The sequence below is a fragment of the Euwallacea similis genome, chromosome 16 (assembly GCF_039881205.1).
Source record: "Euwallacea similis isolate ESF13 chromosome 16, ESF131.1, whole genome shotgun sequence".
NCBI classification, from domain to species: domain Eukaryota; kingdom Metazoa; phylum Arthropoda; class Insecta; order Coleoptera; family Curculionidae; genus Euwallacea; species Euwallacea similis.
In genome coordinates, this window is record NC_089624.1 from 3,437,256 (window position 1) to 3,459,375 (window position 22,120).

The 22,120-nt window shown below is 35.9% G+C and overlaps 1 protein-coding gene and 1 long non-coding RNA gene across 4 annotated transcripts in view; one reads left to right on the plus strand and one right to left on the minus strand.

Annotated features, from left to right (window-relative positions):
* ft (cadherin-related tumor suppressor fat) overlaps positions 1-22,120 on the plus strand; it is a 105,654-nt gene that overhangs the window by 3,154 nt on the left and 80,380 nt on the right. For all 3 annotated transcript variants that reach the window (XM_066398061.1, XM_066398064.1, XM_066398065.1), the window contains exons 3-8: positions 45-1,259; positions 1,313-2,031; positions 2,135-2,387; positions 2,557-2,958; positions 3,017-3,588; positions 3,972-4,808. In XM_066398061.1, coding sequence (XP_066254158.1) covers positions 45-1,259; positions 1,313-2,031; positions 2,135-2,387; positions 2,557-2,958; positions 3,017-3,588; positions 3,972-4,808 — 3,998 coding nt within the window. The remainder of the gene's footprint in view (positions 1-44; positions 1,260-1,312; positions 2,032-2,134; positions 2,388-2,556; positions 2,959-3,016; positions 3,589-3,971; positions 4,809-22,120) is intronic.
* Positions 11,433-12,912, minus strand: LOC136414210 (uncharacterized). Its single transcript, XR_010752532.1, has 2 exons — positions 11,650-12,912; positions 11,433-11,594 (listed from the first exon to the last, which is right to left on the minus strand). It is a non-coding gene; the product is annotated as an uncharacterized lncRNA (long non-coding RNA).

The window sequence follows — 22,120 nt, forward strand, 5'->3', positions numbered from 1 at the left end:
AATGTCATTCTGCTACTTATTTTGAAGTAAAATTTATTTTGTAGGGGAAACTACAGTTAAAATTGTAGCCGGTAATGAGTTGAATAACTTCCGTCTTGACTACACTCCAAGCTTCGATATAGTCAGAGTGAATGGTGTGCTAGACAGGGAGGAAATTTCCAAATACAACCTTACAGTAGTCGCAACTGATAAAGGAAATCCTCCAAGAACTGCAACCGCATTTCTGATTATTCATGTAAATGATGTCAATGATCATGAGCCTGTCTTCGAGAAAAGCGAATATTCTGCAATATTGAGTGAACTGGCTCCTCCAGGAACTTACGTGGCTGGAATTACTGCTACCGACGAAGATACTGGAGTAAACGCGGAAATATTCTATGCTTTTGTGTCTGGCAATGAAAACCAATGGTTCCAAATCAATCAAAACACAGGATTAATTACAACTAGAACTCCTTTGGATAGAGAAATTCAAGGAACTGTAGAACTGAACATTTCAGCCAGAGATGGAGGGCCTAACCCCAAATGGGCTTATACCCAATTGAAAGTGACAATTTTAGATGAAAATGACGATGCTCCAGAATTTTCTCAGTCTAAAATAAATGTGTCTCTTTCTGAGAGTACTGCACCAGGAACTTTGGTTGCAATGCTCACAGCTATGGATAGAGATCAAGGTACGAATGGTAGTGTAACATATTCTCTGCATTCAACTGTGAAACAAAAATATGAAGACACATTTTTTCTTGATGGACTCACTGGACAACTCACCACTAAACGAAAATTAGACAGAGAGGAAGTTTCCATTTACGAAATCCAAGTAGTAGCCAAAGACCAAGGACTTCCACCCCAAAGCAGCACTGCTACAGTATTCTTGACAGTTCTGGATGAAAATGATAATGCCCCCGAATTTTATCCTCAAAAGTATTTCACTCAAATCCCTGATGACTTGAAGGCGGGATCTGTTGTTCTCAAAGTTGTGGCAAATGACTTGGATGAAGGAGATAATTCTGTAGTTACTTATAAACTGGAAAACCAGCAAGATAGTTTGTTTTCTATTGATGAGTTCACTGGAGTCATATCTTTAAGAGGGAGTTTGAAAAGCAGCTCAAGTCCTATTTATCGCTTACAAGTTTCGGCTAAGGATAATGGAGATAGGAGAGCTATGGAGGATGCAGTTGTGGAAATTATTAAAGAGACCTATGTGGAGGAGTTGGCTTTTGATAACTATGGTGGATATGAGTTTCAAATATTAGAGGATTCTGGTAAGTTATTTTTTTTCCAAGTTTTCAGTAACTGAAAACTTCGATTCTTTCAGGAGATTCTCCTTTTAAAAGAAGAGATATAGGTATAGTAAATGTGGGCAATCATGACGCCTCGTATTTCATCGTGTTTGGAGACCCCCATAAAAACTTCATTATCAATGAAGACACAGGCAAAATCTCTACCGCTAAAATCATAGACAGAGAACAGAGTGTCAGTTACACACTTTCGGTGATAGCTAGATCCAGGTTAAGTTTCGGCAAGACTACTGTGACCATTTTGGTGCAGGACCTAAACGACAACAAGCCGACTTTTTCGAAATACAAAGATGAAATCAAACTAGATGAGAACACTGCTGTAGGCCATGAAGTGTATTTGGCCAGAGCTAGGGATTTAGATTCAGGAATAAATAGCAGAATCACTTATGCTCTAAGTTACAATCCTGATGATCAATTCAGAATATCTGAAGCTACTGGGGTCATATACTTAAATAAGCCGATCAGGGCGGAACCAAACAGTGTGAATCATATAGAAATTACTGCCACTGATAGCGGTTCTCCAGCGTTGTCTTCAAAGCTTACTCTAGATATTACAATAGCAGATGTTAATGATCATACACCAGTGTTTGATCATACGTCATACGAAACCTCGCTTTTAGAGAGTACTCCTGTGAATGAAAGATTTTTCGCTTTAGTTGCTTCAGACGCAGATTTGGACTTGAATGGCAGGATCACATATGAGATCACTGAAGGGAATGTTGAAGAAAAGTTTGGGGTAAGTGTGGATTGGTTCATATGATGATTTGTTTATTTGCGAAGTTCTTCAAGTAGGCATTCCTTTTATTGGAGATTTTATTGCAATTTGTTCCCTCTTGCAGGTTTTCCCAGATGGATTTCTTTACCTCCAAAAACTGTTAGATCGGGAAGATAAAGACTATTATTCCCTTACGATTATGGCAAAAGATATGGGGAATCCTTCGAGATTTTCGGTGGTTCCAGTTGTGATACATGTCATAGATGAAAACGATAATGCCCCTCAATTCACAAACAACACGTTCACTTTTCAAGTACCAGAAAATAGGCCTCCTGATTCGTTTGTTGGAAAGCTAGCTGCCACGGACAGAGATATTGGTAAATTTCATCAATAATTATCAAATATTTCCTATTTTAATGTACCTGTTCTTTAAAATTGCCTGTATGTTTAATGTATGCTGCCACATAATGAACATACAGGTAAACACTACGAAAAATCTGTGGTTTACGAATGTTATGTGTTCACACTCTTTTCTTCCTTCCCTAGGGCGTAATGCTGAGCTAATATTCTCCCTCTCCCCTCTCCAAACTGACTTCACCATTGATCCTAAAAATGGTTTCATTCGAACTCTACACGCATTCGATAGAGAAGATCTAATGCGCATTTTCGGTCACAACTTTATTACCCTTGAAGCCACAGTGACTGATAATGGATCTCCCAGACTGAAGGATAGAGTCAAAGTGCAAGTTTACATTACTGATGAAAATGATAATCCCCCGAAGTTTTTGCGCACCCCGTATAAAGTACAAGTATCTGAAGGAAGCTCTGTTGGTACACATATTTTAAGACTTTATACTCAGGATGTGGACGAGGGTTTGAATGGGGATGTATACTACTCCATTGTAGGGGGTAATGAAGAGAGGAAATTCGATATCGAGGAAACCACTGGTGAGTTTTTTTTTATTATTGTTTGATATTGTCTAAAGCCAATATTCCTTGTTTTAAGGTCAAATAATTCTGACGAGACCTCTGGATCGAGAAACGACATTCAAGTACACCTTAACAGTCCAGGCTCATGATGCTGGATTAACTCAGCAACTTACCGCAACAACCACCGTACAGATCGAAGTTCTGGATGAAAATGACAATTCTCCAGAATTTACTCAAAGCGAATCCAAGATATCGATACGCGAAACTACCCCAATCAACACAGAATTGTTGCAATTTAAGGCTATAGATAATGATTTGGGAGTGAATAGTGAAGTTGGATATTCCATTACTGCTGGGAATCGCAAAGACACTTTCCACATAGATTCCAGTACAGGACTTTTGTATCTGCACAAACCTCTGGATTACGAAGAACTGACCAGTTATCAATTGAATATAACTGCTTCGGATAATGGGAGTCCTAGACTGGCAACGAATATCTTGTTTTCCATTGCAGTGGAAGATGCCAATGATAATCCTCCGAACTTTCCAAGTACAGCAGTTGTAAGGCAGGTCAAAGAAGGGATAACAGTGCATACTCCTATTGTGACTGTGGTGGCTAGTGATCCTGATTCTGGATTAAATGGGAATGTAAGTATTTTGTTAGTGATGTCAGAAAAGTCAGTGAAGATGTGACTAAGGAGTTAGGCGCAAAGGTTGTTTTAAAATTTTATAGCGGAAAAATAAATTCTAAATACATGATAGGAATTGCAAACATTTCTGATTTTTCCAATGAAACAAGGTAATGTCAGTTCTCCAAAAGTATTTCCATTTCTTTTTTTAGGCACCTGCTTATCCAATAATTTAAAATTGTTTCCCTGATTTCTAGAACATTGACTTAAAATCCTAAGTTTTAAGAGAACAATTTTTGGCTAAAACGTTATTTCCTAGAGAGTCAGAAAATACGATGTTTATTTTCAATATAACCGCATTTCTGCTTCTCATTTACTTAGCTTATTAATTTATCTCCCTAGGTGTCATATTCGATCACCTACCAAGAACCCGACAATTCCCACCGCTACTTCGGTATTAACCCCATCACAGGGGTAATCCACACCCTCCGCCCTATTGACAGAGAAACAATAGACACATTCCGCCTTACTGTAACTGCCACTGACATGGCAGAACCTCATTCCAGCAGACTGAGTGCTGACAAACTGGTAACCGTGATCGTCGAAGACATCAACGACAACATGCCCGTCTTCGTCTCTATGAACGCCGCAATTTTGCCTCAGCAGAACGAGAAATTCTACAGACAAGGCATCACTGTGATGCAGGTGTTGGCTCGAGATATCGACTCAGCTACAAATGGTTTGCTTACTTATGAGCTTATAAACGATCCTAGTGAGTTATTCATGTTGGATCAGAGCTCCGGAGCTTTGAGGCTCAGAAAACCTTTGAGTAATCCTGAACCTACGTATAAACTCACAGTCAAAGCTACCGATGAGGCTGTCCAAGCTGATAGAAGGTCTGCGGATGCCTATATTACTATTATATCCAATGGGAGTAGGAACGGGCCCAGTCCAAGTTTCGTATCGCAGAAGTTTTCCGGAAGTGTGTCCGAAAACGAACCTCCGGGGACGTCGGTTTTGACAGTGTCCGCAAGGAATTTCGGGAACGAAATTGAGTATTATATTACTAATGTGACCGGGAATGGGGTGCAAGTGGACAGGTTGTTCGATATCGATACAAAATCGGGGGTTTTGTCCACCGCGACAGGGTTGGATCGAGAGGCCGGGGTGGCTACTTATGAAGTGGAGGTGTACGCCATTGTGGTCGGAGGAGAAGGACACCGAACTGCAAAAACTAAGGTAGGATACCTTTAATATATGGTTGAGCGATGCTCGAATCTACATAAAAGCTATTTCTGCGAATAAAAGCAAAACAACGTTATATAATAACACAGAATTTAGAGTATCTGTGTAAATTATTGTGCACGTAAGTGAAGAAAACTTACATATACGATGCCTAAGGCCCTTAAATATCCGCTCTCGAGCTTCTATGACCCATGCAATCCTTGTTAACATGTTTCTTTTACTACTTTGCTTCATGTAACTACCGTCATCTCAACTCTAAGAGCTCCTATTGGATTATTTCTAATAATAATCCTTGTACAGCCACAGGTGCTGTAGCTTAATTTATCTGACTTCAATGTGAATTCATCATCAGGACAAAGCAATGTATTATCGATCGCGGTAAATTAATTTTCGTTGGCATTAATAAAGTTGAAACAAAGCTTTGGAAGCCATATTGCGATGGACGCCTCCTGCTGAGGGACCATGCTTAATTTAAGTGGTCGCATTTTTACAAATTGTTTTACAACATGCTGGTATTTAGCTTATTATAAATGTGTTATTACTTATTTATGTATACGGTTTGTGTTATTTTATGCCTTTTTGATTTAAGTTTGAAAAATCCGCACCGGCTTCTCTCAAGCCGAGTACCGAAGACATGAATTTCGCATAATCACGTTTACTTAGCCGAACGCCGGGCACACAATTAAAGGTTTTTACCCACTGAATAATAAATAGTCAAAAAAATTAGAGTAAACAACTTTCTAGTGATGTCTTAAGGGTACGGAAAAATTTTTCTGGGTCCGCATGTTTTAGTTCAATGGGAACGTTGGAAACTCAACTTCTCAGGGCGAGTACAATTTTACGACGCCTATGGACTTGTACGAACAAACAGAAAAATTGTCGACAAGGCCGAGTCTTGTTCTTCAAGTTAAACGAATTCAAAATGTCGTGTGAACACATTTATTTATTGCAAATTGAGTAGGGACAAACAACCCCTGATCCTGAAGAAAAGGGAATTCCCTCGGAGTTGGAGAGATATTTCTTATTTTTGTTTTTTTTTTCACCTCATTTAATTCAAATTAGAAAGCTTAATTCAGGTTTTTCCAATGATGAGTATTATCAAAAAACCAAAAGTTAATATTTTATCGCTGCCGTCTTTTGGGTCTTTTAGATTATCGGCCACTTTCCGAAAGGGAAAAATAGACGTCTCCTGTGTCACCAGAAGCATCAGGAATTATTAATGTTAAATTCCACTTCATCTCTCTTTGATTTTTTTTAAGTTGAATATTGTTGAGAATTCTGTTATCCTCTTTCTCTTGAGAAATCACTTGCTAATTACGATTAATTTTAATCAGTCCGGATGGGAAGAAATTGTCCACTGTTCAGATCCGGATCCGGAATCCGAATCTTTAGGTTTTGTGATAATTATAGGTCGTAGGCGTTCTATTTGTAATAACTAAGTACCTTGATAATATATTTAATTATAGTAAATTGAGTATGGACAAATAATTTGTTCCTGGAGAAAAAATAGAGAAATTAAATTAGTTTTTCCGGTTTTCCCATCGATAAATGTAAGAAAATGAGTTTATCAGCCTCTTCATCTCAACATCAATCATCTTCAATATCAGTAATTATAGGTCATAGAGGAGATTCAATATTCTGAGGAATTCTATCAACCTGCGGAGTGAGACCTTATGCAAGTACGGTTCTATGGATGGGTGGATTTGTATATAATACTATAAGAAAAGTCGTTTTTTTATTACCTTGTATAAAACGCTTGAGGCTAATTTAATTAAATTTTTTGTCGTTTAATAACAACATTAAAATGTGCCGTGTAGACATATCATAGTTCCTCTATAAATTTTAACGACCCTGTACCGGCTCTGAATTTTACGCAAAAATAGTAACGTCTGATAAGGCTTTTTTATCATACAATAAAACCTTAAGAAAACCAAAACGTGATTAACTCAAATCTTATAAAATAAATTTGCTAGTAAAGAGGTAAGAGTCTCTTAGGATTACACCCGGATGTTTCCCCTCCGGCGCAAATGGAATTTCTAGAGGTTCTTCGAGAAAAACCATTATATTTTAAACGATTTCTTATTGACAAAGAAGGAACCAATTCCTCATCTATAAACTTCTGTATTGATATGTTTTAACGAAATGTTTCCATATTTAGTATTCCAGTGACTCAATTTGAATAGTGTAAATTTGGAATGAAGTAGAGCACAGTAATCCTTAGTCTCAACAAATCAATGCCAACTATTAGATCTTTAGCGTTATATTTGATCGGGTTTTAATGAAATATCTACCAGACGACATATCAATGAAAAGATGGTAATTAACGGACACATGAGCAAAAGGTTAATGCCATTAACGATATCAGCGAAATATGCTTAATAGCAGTCAATGAGACTTACACTGATAAGCTGGATAATTAATTTATATTAGATTATTGTCTCGCTGCTTTTTCATTTGATAATTGAGTGTAGTCGATGTCGGCAGGTTTGCTGTGACTTGTTTCCTTATTACTTACGGAATTCTTTTACCAAATTTGGATTAAAGAGGATAGTGTGTGACTTTATACATTTATTTTTGTGAATCTGAGCTTCCTCTGCTGTACAATCTTTGGTTGATAATTGTTCTCATTGGAACTCTTACAACGTGTCGATTTGAAATCCAACCACCATCGATATTTTGGTCCTTACAGAAAATATGTAAATATGCAAAAATACGTCGATTTTATTTTCAATGTGGACATTCTTTAAGTCGGTTTTCTATTAAATTGCGTGCACTCTCTAGCGGGGGTGGAAACAATCATTCAAATTTTAAATTAGAAGGAGAGTTGAGTTATACCTCATTTGAAAGATCATTTAATTACTTTTCCAAATGTAGCTGTTTTTTTTCATTGAGAAGTTTTCGAAAAATCGTGCCCAAACCATAAACAAGATTAAGTAACAATTGTATTGTAGAAAACTGGTTTATTAATGTTTTAAAAGTTCAAAATGCTGTCCATTATTTTCTAAACAGTAATAAAATCTATTTTCAAAATTCACTCTAACATTTATAAAAACTTCTATTTGAATTTCCCTACAAGCAGCTGTAATTCTTCTTTTCAATTATTCCAAATCTCAAGGCTAGGTTTTATAAACAATAGTTGATTATTTACGTTTTTATTTGCCTATTCGTATATGTAAATGTATTTATTCAAATATTCTACTTGTAGAAAAAAACAATACGAATAAAACCGTTCGATTAAAAAAGGATGATGAAATTCTTGAGTTTTTTATTAAATTATTATTTCTTATTGTAAATTTTATTTTGCGAGTTAAGGGCTGGTAATAACCTTTTACAAGAAGATAAACCTCCACCACATTATTTTTCCTTATGTTAGACAGTAGTTACACGATAGGTTACCTGACAAATGGATTGGTCAAAGAGGACCAATTGAGTGGCCACCGCGATTGTCCGATTTAACACCTCTGGATTCTTCTCTAGGAGTATCTTAAATCTGTTGTTCATAAAACTTTGGTTTAAGATTTGGAAGGATTGAAGAAAAGAAATACAGCTGCGTCTAAAGATATTCAAATAGAAGTGTTGGTAAACGTTAGAAAGTGTTAAGGACTTTAGGTTATTGTTTTTGGTGTGGTTTGCTTAGCTAACTTATTTTGTACTTTCATTCCTTAAGTTTCGTCCATGTATGTCGATACTTATTTAAAGGATTCCATCTGTGTGCCAGACAACTGTACCCATCAGGTCATATCGAATAGCTCTTTATGGCTGGGAAATGCGCTGTTCGTCAAAAGAAGCTTTCTAAATTGGACCATTGCCGCGATCTGCAATTCGGCAGATCTGCAACATTTCAATAAAAGCGACTTGTATCGGTATTCATCCGATGGTGGCGAGTTATGACATCAGGCGCGACCATAGCCCGTAACGGCTCCTGGTAGCGGTGCGTCCCTGGTTGGAGCTCCTCAGGTTTAGTACTTAAGGGATGAGCATAGTAGATTTGCTCTCTTTGACGAGTGCTCGCTCTAGACATGTGATCGTAAACATAGTTCGTAATCTTTCCAGCTAAGCAAACTCCCTTTTCATACTTAGACCAATACTTTGTCATTATTTAAATAAGTGAAAATTAATACAGTCCACTTTCGTAAACCAAATTGTTGTTTTCGTGGTTTCGTTCATCGAAGGAACCTCAACAGAGTGAATTTTGACAACAAACTTTTTACTATTTAAAAATAATGGACGGCATTTTGAACTCTTAAAACATTAATAAACAATTTTTCTACAATATAATTGATACCTAAGCTTATTTATGATCTGAGCATGATTTTTGGAAAACCTTTTAATGGAAAAAAAACAGATACATTGGGAAAGGTAATTGAAAGGCCTTTTAAATGAGGTATATTTCAATCCCCTTCCCGTTTAAGATTTTAGTAGTTGTTTGTGCCCGTGTTAGAGGATGAATGCAATTTAATACAAAACTGACTTAAAGAATGTTCCCCTAGAAAACAAAATCGACGAAAAAAAATGTAAATGTGCTTTTGCACATTTACATATTTTCTATAAGGACCAAAATATCGAGGGTGGTTCGCTTTCCTATCAGTAAAAGTATCAGTACCTAGTAAAAATCACGATTGCCATACGAAACTGTAGACCTTACACTGAGCGGACAAATGCAAAAATTTAACTAGGTATAATTTTATCTAGGAAGTAATGGCGTTAAACGAATATGTACGATAAATCAGAGCGGTTAAGTGCAATTGACACATTTGCGACAGTTATCGGAGCAATTAAAGAGATAAACTCAATCAATTAACCATTATTTATACACTGCGAGCCATTAAAGACTGCATAGCTTTTGTTCATATTTATTACTTTTACTGCATCGTCTATCTTTCGCTTTGCATGGGTTTTAATACCCGCTTGAAAGTGTTTCTAAATTGTATACTGCTGATTTATGTAAGCGTATCAGTTTGTACTTGAGAACAGTTACCTAGAATATTATTTCTAGCTGGCAATGTTCAAAGCAACACTTTAAGACATTCTAATACTTTTATATCCTTCTGAGTTAAAACCCAATATCTCTTTGCCCTGTCATTACACCAGAAAACAATTTCCAACCAATAAATTCTTTAAATAAATGTCGGAGATGTCTTATACTGTAGGTAATAACACCAAAAATGCTATATTGCAGGGGCGTGTTCCGAAAATGTGTTGCCATAAGTCTGGCATGTCAGATCTGCTTTAAGGATAAGGAAATATTTATATTTATGTCTAGATTTTCGATAACAATTTGTAAATTATGAATTACATACACACTTACATGTGGGGATCGAGCCTTGCATAACGCCTATATTACGCTTTTCGGGGAAAATTGGAGAAAATCAAGATAAAATACCCCTCTGGAGAGTGCACATTTATCTATCTTCGGTTTCAGGACAGATATATGCGAAGGAACGACTTCATCTTGAGTTTGAACATCTGAAACACTCTCTTCTGGAACCGGTCTTGGGTTTTCGAAATTTGACCTATTTCCTCTGTTTCTCATACGATCGTACTTTCTTGCGCGTGGACTGGATCCATGAATTTTTGCTGATTCTGCTAGCTTTAGTTCTGGGAAGAGTGCGAGCTTCTCTCTTCCTCACCTCACTGTTACTAGAGTCAAACAGCGATCAAAAGATTAAAAAATTAATATTTCAAATCCAGTTACTACTGATTTTTTTCAGGTCAGGTCAAGCTTAAATTGAAGCTATTTAACATTTAGGACTAATTTCACAAATAAGCAGATATTTGAGGACGCAAATCCGATTAGCTGCGTTGACAGTCCAACATGCAAGGACCGATGGCTTTCAAGAGGAGCTCGACACGAAAAAACTGTATTTTTGGGAAGGTCACATGATCAATTAGAGATTTGTCCAAAGATGGTCCGATAATTATTCCAAATGTTGGCACCATGTAAGGCCCACAATTTAGATGATTGAAAAGTGCAGTATAGCATTTACGGATGTATCAGAAGCCATTTGATGGAAGTGAATTAGGTCAATTTTAGAAGTTTCAGAAAACTCTCGATAAGAAGCGCAAAATGTAGCTATCGCGCTCTGTTTGGATAGTGTGCACTAGATTAGTCGCAGACAGTATGAGAAAGTCATCAATGATTGAGACTTCTCCTGTAGTTTGTGTGCTTCCAATTGATATGTTGAAGCCCTATTTCTCACTGAGCTACGAAAAGTAAAAGCAAAACAAGGAACATGTATTATCCACGGCCTTCGCAATCCCAATCTTTGAATACGCGATTGCGTAACGAATCCTTTCGTCTCGGCCGCATTATTAGAAGAAATTGCTCCTGAAAATTCAATTGATAGGGCAGTTTAGAACGGTCTCCAACAATTAATAAGTAACTGACGAGAAAACAGTCTTGTTCTTATTTTATCGAAAAATAGCTTGTCACTCTAGGGATGTTCCGATTCATCGATCGCATGTTCGGAATACCGTCTTAGAGCAGTGATTTAACGCTCGAGTCGACGGTAGGCTCGCCCATCTCTAGTGCAATAATCGAAATTCCATCGAGTCAGAATTTTACAAAGTCAGGCCTTAATTACCGATCTTCTATAAGGACCAAATTAAAACGTGAGCTGGTGATGACTTATTTATTTTTCTAAAGGTGTGATTTTTAAAGTTTCGAACAGCACTGCATTGGAGTGCTTGTTGTAGCCGCCTTTGTCAACGCACCTGCATAAGCAAAGTCACTGATGAGGCCGATGATTGAATGATTTGAGTCGGTGTGCTGGTTGCTCGCTTCAAAATACAACATGGAAGGCCACTCCGCCTCTGTGCAACAATAAAAATTTACCTCGGCCAAGGTTCGACCCCCTGCGACTACGATACGACACTGATGGAAAAATATAACCAACATTACCAGTCCCACTGAGCACTGGGGAGCTTTGGCATTTTATAATCTGAAGTCGGGTTTTAATTCCTCTGAAATTTTTCATTTTACCCGTAAAAAAGGTGCAGTAAACACATTCGCTTATTTGTCTTGTTGGGCTATAGATGCAGCTCAGTGGCGCTCACTAACAAAATCATAAGTGTATAGAAACTCCCATCTGGGGCCGGTAGACACCAACACAAAATCCACAAAAAGAACTAAAATAGCCACTATCTCGAAATTTACTTACCATAATGTATGTCGAGGATTCTTAAAGCCTATTAGGTTATCTTAATGCCGGCTAATGTGAGCCAATATACTTCATTTAATGTTCCATGGACGGCCAGCTCGACAAATTCGCTGAGATGGGAAATGTTCGCAGATAAAGCGTTAACTTTCCTTGTAGATGTACTGTTAGGATCACGTTAGTGCTATTCGATAAATGCGCTCCAGAATAGCGAAAAATACTCAATTTTCTTGAGAAATGACGGTAAACTCTCGTAGTGTGGAGCATCACAATTCTCCAACAACTTCCTTTTTCTTCTCTTGTCCTCCTTTCCATCCCCCAATATTTGTCCGTGCAGAATTGGGCCTTCCTTCCTGGTTCTACTAGAAGGAATATGTTTCAAATTTTCGTCGGTTAACTATTTTACCATTCAATGGGATTAATTCAACACAGACCGTACCAAGTTCCAGGCTAATAAAACCGTTACTACTGTTGATACAATGATAGTGTTGAATTATAATGCGATCATTAAATTTCTGTTTAACATGGTTTCACCGATAGTACCATCCCATTGTTTTCCACATAGCTATGCTGTCAAGCACGCTCAGTCCCCTAGAAAAAACTATCGGCGGAATTTGCTGGGACAATATTATTACTTTTCAAGGGAAACGGGTCTGAATAACGCCGTTAAAGGCATATTTTCCTCGTCAAACCGGGCATAATATATAGGATATCGGGAGAAGGTAAAAAACAACCGGCTCACCTATAAAACCCAGTAGTGATCGTAATGAAATTTGCTAAATAGTGTCGATTAAAATAATTACTGTATGAAACAGGTGCTGCAATTACTTTTTTAAGCTTTACGTATAATCTTAGACTCGGGTGAAGCCTGAGATACAAACAAGGTTTTACGTAATTACGACCGCACAAAATGATATTAAGACTTCCGCTCCTTTTTTACTTGTAAGTGTCTCATCTTGTCATTAGTTTGCGAGTTTGCTAATAGGGCTAATGACATGAATTTCTTACACCATCGTAGATAAATTATTATAATTAATCGAGTACATGGAACCATGAAAGAGAGAGGTATAATTTTAATTGTTCATTACAAATGAAAACCTATAAAAATGTCCTGCAGACCGGTTCTGTTTTCTAGGTTGCAGCGATAAAATGATAGCATTCCTAGGAAGTTCCATTTTTTTTCGTAACTGCAGAGTTATTGTCTCGACAAGAAAATTTTGTAACAGACACCCTATACAGAGTGTTAAAAAAAAGGGTTCAAGAACGAAGGATGCGATTTCTTGGCCTATTCTAAGACAAAAAGTCCCTGTTGACATGCGCCCGCAAATGCACCGTTTTCGAGATACAGGGTTTCAAAGGAAAAGAAAAAAAATGCTATCTATCTAATCTAATTCCCTGATCTAAACCCACTTGACTTTTGCCTTTGGAAATATTTAAAACAAGTGGTTTATTCAAGGCCAATTAATCATGTGAATGAACTACAAGAGCGAGTAGAAAATGAGTGCCAAACAATTAGACGAAATCCAAAGTTGTTCGAAAGAATAAGAGCTTCTTTTCGGCGAAGATGTGAATTCTGTGTACAAATGGCAGATGGACATATAGAAAACCTTCTTTAAGTAAGGAAAAAAGTTAAAACTGTGATCGTGTTTCTTTTTTTGATATTTTTTTTTTTGACACCATGTATCTCGAAAACGGTGCGTTTGTAGACTTCATGTTAATAGGAACTTTTTTTCTTCGAATGCGTCAAGGAATCACACCGTTCATTTCTGAACCCTTTTTTAAAAACACTCTGTATATAAATACCTACATAACCGAAAATGAGCTTTTTTTGTAAGATACATGGTATTGAAGCTTTGAATAGTGTTTAATATTTTCTTAAGCGAACCTACAGTTTTTTAGGCATTTGTTGAACTATGAGTTATTTTTCGCCGTATATGTGAGCAGACTTTTATACTTGATTTTGAGATTTATAGGAGGGCATTTATTCACTCAACATGCCCATTTCATTGTTAACTTTATTTCTAGTACGTCACTGATCGTCGAAATTTTGAACTCCACAGTAACCTACCAAATATTCTATCTGATACAACACATCATTTTTACCAATATTCTTAAAAACTCTAAAGTTGTTAATACGTAAGTAGTGTCTACTCTGCGACGTAAAATAAATCAATTATTCAAAAAATTTCAATTGCGTTCTCTACGATAATTTTCCAAATAACTAAAAAATGGTGAGAGAAATAATATAAATGCAGGGGGTGGCGCAGCTTACGAGCCATACAAGAAAACTTTAATTTATAGAATGGACAGTCACAGCGGTGCAAAAGTAAAACTGTAGTTTCAAATGTAAAAAGCTTAGTAATTTGAAAATTAATTTGTAAAACTTACTTACATTGCTTCATTTATCCTGAACTTAAGTGTTTAAAAAAGCGACTACTTAAACTAAACGTTGCGAATATATTAGACTGTACAAATTTTCTTTTCCGAATGACCCAATACTTAAAATATCAGAATAGACTTCCATTCTGAATTTCACACATATGCTAAAGCAGAACACTACAGGATTCGTAGAATCTCCTTAAAACTCTTTCTCACAACTCAGTGCGCACTCTTAGCGTTTTTGTTCGAAAAATGCCCCTCATTAGCTGTATCTGTTATTTTCAAAATATGCCCGGCCTCTAGTGTTTTACTTATGAATTAAGGTACCCAAGAAACCGGGACAAGCGCAATTTATCTGTCAAAAGAGGGCGAAAAACCGGACTTAAAATTATTGATCTATATGTAAAAGACTCAATTTGCATCGATAAATATGGGTATAATAACGAGGATCTAGGGTGAAAGGAATCGTCAGAGGTTCACATGTCCATGTGCGAGGCCGGTTTGACCATGAACTTGTTTCAGTGCTTTTTGTTAGATTTTCCTATGAAAGTCTTCAAACTATCAATTTTTTTAAAGAATAATTTATCAACATATATTATGACGCTTTCCAAAGCATTTGTAATGATCTTAGCTCTCGGCTAAGACTTTCTGTAGTCCCCACTGCAACATTTCTTGCATGTCTAATGCACATCTTGACACTGCTCATTGAGGCCAGAACCAGTAATTTGACTTCAGGTTTTTGAAAGTTCCTGCAGCCGTTAATTTACCAATTTTACGCACTTTAAGTTTGATAATATCTTCAAAGATTTTCTTGATGTAAAATATCGAGTTGACTACTACAATTTAACAAACTGTATAAACAGGAGCAGGAGAAGGAGAAGGGCAGAGGCTCTTGACTGCTGTCGAATTTTTAAAATCCGTTTTCACGTTACGGTTCAGTAAGTCAAAGAAATGGCATCACTATCTATTTCTAATCTGATTTGAATGGCTTCACATGCCGCTTGATCTTATCTGCTAAGAACGAGGATTATGGACGGCCATCTTAATGAAGCGGGGAGTTTTTGGTGTGGGTTTACAATATACAAATAGCTTCTTCGTCTTTAACAAATGCCGAAGTTTTTATCAAGGTAGAAATAAGGCATCTCAGTACGTCCCAGTTTTCTCGGCACTTCTACTTACAAAGAAGTAGAATTCCAGACTAGAATGCCGGACATGTCCGGTATGGTATTAAAGAGCATTTTTATGGTTTTTCAGGCGTAAAGGCGCACCGAATAACTTTTAATTAATTAAAACCACTGGTGGCCGCCTCATTTAAAATTTTTATCTACCTACGGCAAATTGCCGCTCTTCAGAGTAAATGGACCATTAGAAAAGGAAACCGTCTGCTTTTTCCTTTCAAACAGTTTCAGGTAATGATTTATTTATTTCCACCTACTAATTGCTGAGAGCGGGCTTCTAATTAGTGGTACTATCCCAGTGACGGGCAAATAACCGACTAATACGTTGCTGTGCCCGAGGTCTAGATCCGCCACTGACTGTAAGATAGAATGTCTTGAAGTAACACCGAAAATTGCTGGAGCTTAAAACGGAGTGATACGCCACTGGTTTTAGAGTATGCGTGTTGAGTGCTTTGTCAGTTATTAATCACAGCAACAACAGAGGCGTGCTGAAAGCATTTTAAAGTTAAGGACCGAAAAAAGTACAAATGAAAGATATAATCTTAGAAAATTGCCGGGATGCTAGATCTCAAAAAGTTATATGCTAATGCCTTGTAAATTAATCATTATATGAGTTCTTTGTTATGTGAACAATATACTCTTGAAGTCGATGAAAACAGGGGCGTAAAGAAAACAATATTAGAGCAGACATTAAGGTAATAAAGGATGTAGTTATTTCTTTCACAAGGCAAAAAGTAGTACGCTTTTTTGCCTTTGAAGTTCACAACCGAGTCGAAGGCGAGGCTATGCACATGGCAGGCAATATTGCTGCTGAGGCAGCAAATTTGCGGTTTCAACAAGTAGCACGCGTTTACAAAAATTTTGAAAAACCGTAACTACGAGTTTCGCACATTAGTAAGATATCAGACACTGACTTGTCGTTTATCACACTAAATTTCGAAAATTTGGGATCTCGGAGAAGCAAAATACCCAAAAACTTGTTGACACAATTTTGAATTGTGGGACATGGCGAAAAAAATACCAATTAAAAAAGTATTTTTTTAACATTTATGGGTCTCACAAATGCAGATAAATTTATATGCGTGCATAACATATTGTATAATGAGCGCTGTAAGACTTCTTAGTAATTTGAAAAAATACATTTAAATCCAATAGAGTCACGGGCTTACAGAACATAATTTTCAAGTAAGACCTAGTAAAAATAAAATAAATCAAATGGTAGATATATTAATTTGTAAATTTTCTAGATGTTAACAGGCTATAATGTGCCAATGACTTAGTGAATAAGTGAGTGCTATAAAGGTCCTCTCTAATTTGAAAATTGTTGTAGTTAATTTATAAAAGGAATGGCGTACTGGATACAATTTTGAGGTAATAACAATAATTAGGATGAAAAAAAAAGAAACAGGAGAAATAATGTTGAAAAATTGCTGGGTTCGAAAATATTGTTGTACACCAATCACGTACTGAATATTAAGCACTGTACTCAGGTTCAGATCTACAGGATTTTGCCCTGCAACACTTACCCCTAGACCCACCACTGCACTACTTCCCCACTTATGTGGATTTAAAAATGCTTAAAATAACGTTTGTCTAAACCTCGTTTATATCTCCTTTACTAAACTTGTTATCGGCAATGGTCTTTGACTTTTTACGAACCAACCAAAACTCTGAAAATTCCACGGTTTAAGATCTCCTTTCAGTATTTTGATGCATATTCTGATACGAAGTCCGTTCTTAAAAACATAATTTGGCTAATTTACATATTGGTGTATCTAAAATAAAAGCCCAAAGCTTTTAGTGTGTAAAAGATTAAGAAGAGACCTGTTCGATGAAGAAAATGGTTTAGATTGACATCGATTCGCCTTAAGCGGTTGAACCTATGAAGATAAACTGAGACGTTTTGTATGCCTTTTTGTATGTAAGACTTAGACATATTCCAGGAAATCTTTTTTAGAATGAAATAAAGCAGCACTGATTTTGATTTACGTTTTGATCAAGACACTGCCTCATTATTACTGAACAAATAAAAAAGGAATTTAATTTCAAATTGGCTGTAATTATATGTAACAAATCACGGCAATGTCCAAAGTAAGAATAGCTAATGGGGTTGAAGGGAATCGCTTTGTTCATATAGTCCTATCCCAAAAGTTTTTGCTCCTGTTAAATTCCCTTTGACGAAGTTTTCCAAATTAAACATAAATTTAAAATTTATCAATAATGAGGGTCAAATTAGCGATATTCATACATAATTTGACTAAATACAGTTATTTCCCCGTCGAGTTAATTCGGTACAAGGAACTTCACCTGCTCTTGTACTAAACATTGCATTAACAAGAAGAAAAAGGGTTCGGTCCAACCCGGTTTGTGCATCAGTTGGACCTCCGAAAAAAGAGCTCCCAGGTAAATTTTGACAATATCTAAAGATTAATGGCGTAATGGCTTAGGCCCGGTATTTTCAAAAGTTTTATTCGGCGATTATCTTAATTATTGGTTTTGGGGCCGGTGCATTAACATATTTTTACCCCGTTTAAGCTTATTCTCGCGATACGGCATGTCTGTCCGCCATTTTCTGCCTTTACTTGGTCTCTTTTTCGGAATTAGTAGGCTTTGAAGTGGTACCGAGTTATGCTCAAGGAGTGGCATTACAGTAAGGCTACCTTCAATGGTCCTAAGAATAATTAACCTCAAGTTTGTTCCGAGAAGGGTTGGTTAAAAAGGTTTTTTTGTAGTCGCATTGGTATGCGACATGGGTTGATTTGGGATTTGTTGGTAACTCAGGCAACTGCCTGTTATTCATGGGAGATTTTACTGTAATGAAAGGGTACCGGATGAACTGAAATTTCGATTTTTTTCTTCCACGTTGAAACCAATAATGATCAGTCAGTCACGATTCACTCTACTCCACTTAAATCATTCTTGATAGTTGAATAGGTATAATCGAATACAAATATGTCCTTGTTGAGAAATCGCTGGCGTAAAGTAGTATCAATAAATTTTAAAATCTGGAAACAGGAAATTTTCATATACAGCACTGGTAAAAAGTATGACAACATATTTAGAACTTTGATAAACCCGATGATAAACACCAAAAAAAATACTTAAACACGTATAATTTTATTTTTAAAAATACATTTAATGCATTATTTTTGATTTTCAAAATTTTCACCACTATACAGGTACCTCTACTAACTTTTCATTTTCAAATGGAAAGGCACTCAGTGTAGTATACCAAATGAAGAGTAATTTTAGTGAGGGATACAACGGTATAATTACAACTAAAATTGGATCTACAGTTTCTTAAAAAAAGGAATAAAGTCCATATCCTAAAAAGGTTAAAAGTTTCCAATGAAAAAATGATAATAAAACGTAGAAATTCCAAATCGTCTTCAATGTAACCAATTTTTTAGGTACAAAATATTTTGTTTTTCATAGAATTCATTAATAGTTGAATTCAATTGTTAGACATTTACCACAGTTAGAATATCAAAAAATAAAAAATAAATTGTTTATCTGAGAAGTAAAGAATTGGAATTTTACTTTTTTTAGAGCATGTAGATCGCAAAAGAATTTACGAAAAGTGTGTTTTATATTTAATGAGAAATATCCAGACCGACCTATTGATAAAAGTGAAGTTTGTCGGATTAATTAAAAAATTCAACAACCTGGAAGTGTAAAAACTGCTTCAAAATGTGAAAGGCCCTACCTAAACAACTGATGACGATAAAGCACTAGACATTATTTTATCTATCGACGAACACCTCATATAGTCTACCAGCAGACTTGCCGATGAATTTGATATATCTGCAACAAAAAGTATGCAATCTTTTAAAACGAAAAAAAATTCATCCATATAAAATTTCCTTTAGCCAAGAGTTATTGCCAGAAGATTTTGATCGCAGGATGGAATTTTATGAATTGATGCAAAAAAAAAATTCAGAATAATAGGTTCATTTCTAGAATTTTATTTTTGGATGAAGCAACGGATCTATTCATCGACATAATTGTCGTTACTGGTCTATAGACAATCCTCATTGGATGCAGACTCTGCATACATAATATCTGCAAAAACTCAATGTATATATAGGTATAATAAGCTACCAGCTCATCTGTCCATTTTTCATAGAGGGAAACTTAAACAATACATCACACTTGCACTTATTGCAAAAAAAAATAGTTCCATCAATCGCCACAATTTTTTCTGGAGAAAATGGGGAAGGAGTAACCAATAATATTTGTTTCCAACTAGATGGTGTACCACCACATTTTGCTATGGCTATAAGAGATCTCGAAGAAATTTTCCCTAGAAGATGAATCGATAGAAGAGATGCAATAGAATGGCCCCCACGATCTCTAGATTTTACGCCCCTTAATTTTTTGTGGGGTCACTTAAGGGGTTTCGTTTGCAAAAATAGATCACAAAATTTAGATGATTTAAGTTTTAGACTTAAACAGAATTAGATTTAATAACAGAAGCAACACTGGATAATTGCATAAAAGAGTTCGAGAAATGACTGAGTCATCGCCAAATTGTTACTGGAGCCCAATTTGAGCATTTATTGTAGGAATTTCAATTTTGCTTGATGTAACAGTTTCTAAATGAGTTACTTTATCTTGTATTTAATAATTTTAGTTTTTCAAAGAAACTGTAGATCCAATTTTAGTTCTTAGTATACCGTTGTATCCTTGATCGAATTACTCTTCATTTGATATACTACACTGGGTACCTTGCCATTTAAAAATAAAAAGTTAATAGGGGTAGTTGGATAGGTGTGAAAAATTCGAACGTTGAAAAATGAAGTATTAAAAGCCTTTTTTAAAATAAAATTATACGTATTTAAGCGTTTTTTAATAATATCGGGTTTATGAAAGTTTTATATATATATACAGATGCAAGCAAAAAAATAGCGTCACCTATGCGCTCGTAGCTTTAAGTTAAATATTTTTCTACCAATTGAGATGAGTGAAATCGTAAACACAACACTTTCTTTGAACACTTTTAAGAACAATCTACAAGTAATTTGATGTCACTGTATCGTATATTAAAGAAAATGTTGAGGAAAGTTACAAAAAAACACAAAAACGAAAAGTAGGTGACGCTATTTTTTTTCTCGCATCTGTATAAATATTTTTTTTAAAAGACGGTCACAAATTTCTCACTAAAAGGTTAAGAAAAATTTTCATCCGAACCCTTAGTAAAGGGTGAATGTTAGTTTTAATTGCATTGCTCCAACAAAACAAAAAATCAAAGCAAGAATGAATAATCCCCTTCAAATATGTAGAACATACAAATTTATCAATAATAAGGAGCTGAATATTGTCCACTTGCACTTCACCAAATAAATTTTACTAAGTGATGATAATAACCCGAAAGAATGTTTATTTCCTCACAATACAGATTCCAGATATCTATAGTTTTTTCAACTTAAAAATTATCGCGGTACTTGATCCAAGCCTTGACCTTTTTGGACATATTTATTGTTCCATATAATTTCTCGGCCTCACATACCAAACAGTACATTATTTTTTTATCTATATACGAGGTAATGGCAAGAAGAAATGCGTCACTAAAATAAGCATTAAAAGAGGGTGTGTCTCGTTGAAAAAAAATAATGCTATTGACCTTTTATACTGATCTAAGTAGACTTATTGCCTAAAGCTGGCTTTAACCCGGACACGGTTTTCTAGTAAGTGTTCCAAAAGCTATTTAGCGGTACGATTTATGATGTGTAACTAAACACTTTGATGTTTCGAATTTTTGTAATACTGTTTAAATCAGTTCTCACACATATATCTAAGCAATTACACGTTAAGGTCATTTTCGAATTTTAAACGAGCAGTTACGGCATGACCAGCTGGAATTTGTCATTAATTAAAAGGCAAAACTAAGGCAGTCCCTGCGCAAATATGGACATCGTGGAATCGATACCTCACGACGAAATTCAAAAATTCATTGTCTATAATTTGCCGTTAATTCACCGTCATTCTAGAACTGTCCTTAAACAATGGACCTTAATGAATATCAAATTTATCTTTTTTTATCTCTAACTGTACCGCGTGTTCGAATCGAACCACTTGGTAGTGAAAATATCGGTGAGTCGACATTAGTTCACCGAGTAACACTGCAAATGGCGTAATTGAGCTCTACAAAATGCGGTTCGCCTTAAAGTGGCGTCGATTGCATAACCCAATATAGACGATGGTTTTTACCTACCCACGCCGGTTTACTGGGCGATATTTGAACTCTTACAAACCCAGATATTGTCATGGGTCTCAATGTAAGAGACACTAAGGCAGGCTATGTAGGTATGAACGTTCGATCAAAGAAGTCGTTTTATTACAGGAAGTTGCAAGCATGGCGTCAGGAAAAGGTTCTTAAAGGAGAACATGAAGATGGCATGCTCGAAGCAACTTCTGATATACTGTCACAATCAAGTAAGAATCGTCTTCAAGAATGAAAGATATCTTCCGAGGATCACAGTAATAGCACTAAAGCCATCTCGGGAGGGGTAGTACTCAAATCAACCAAGAAGCAAAAGTATTAGATAGTCTTGAAATGATCATCAGGCAAATAATTTTTCACGATTTTCTC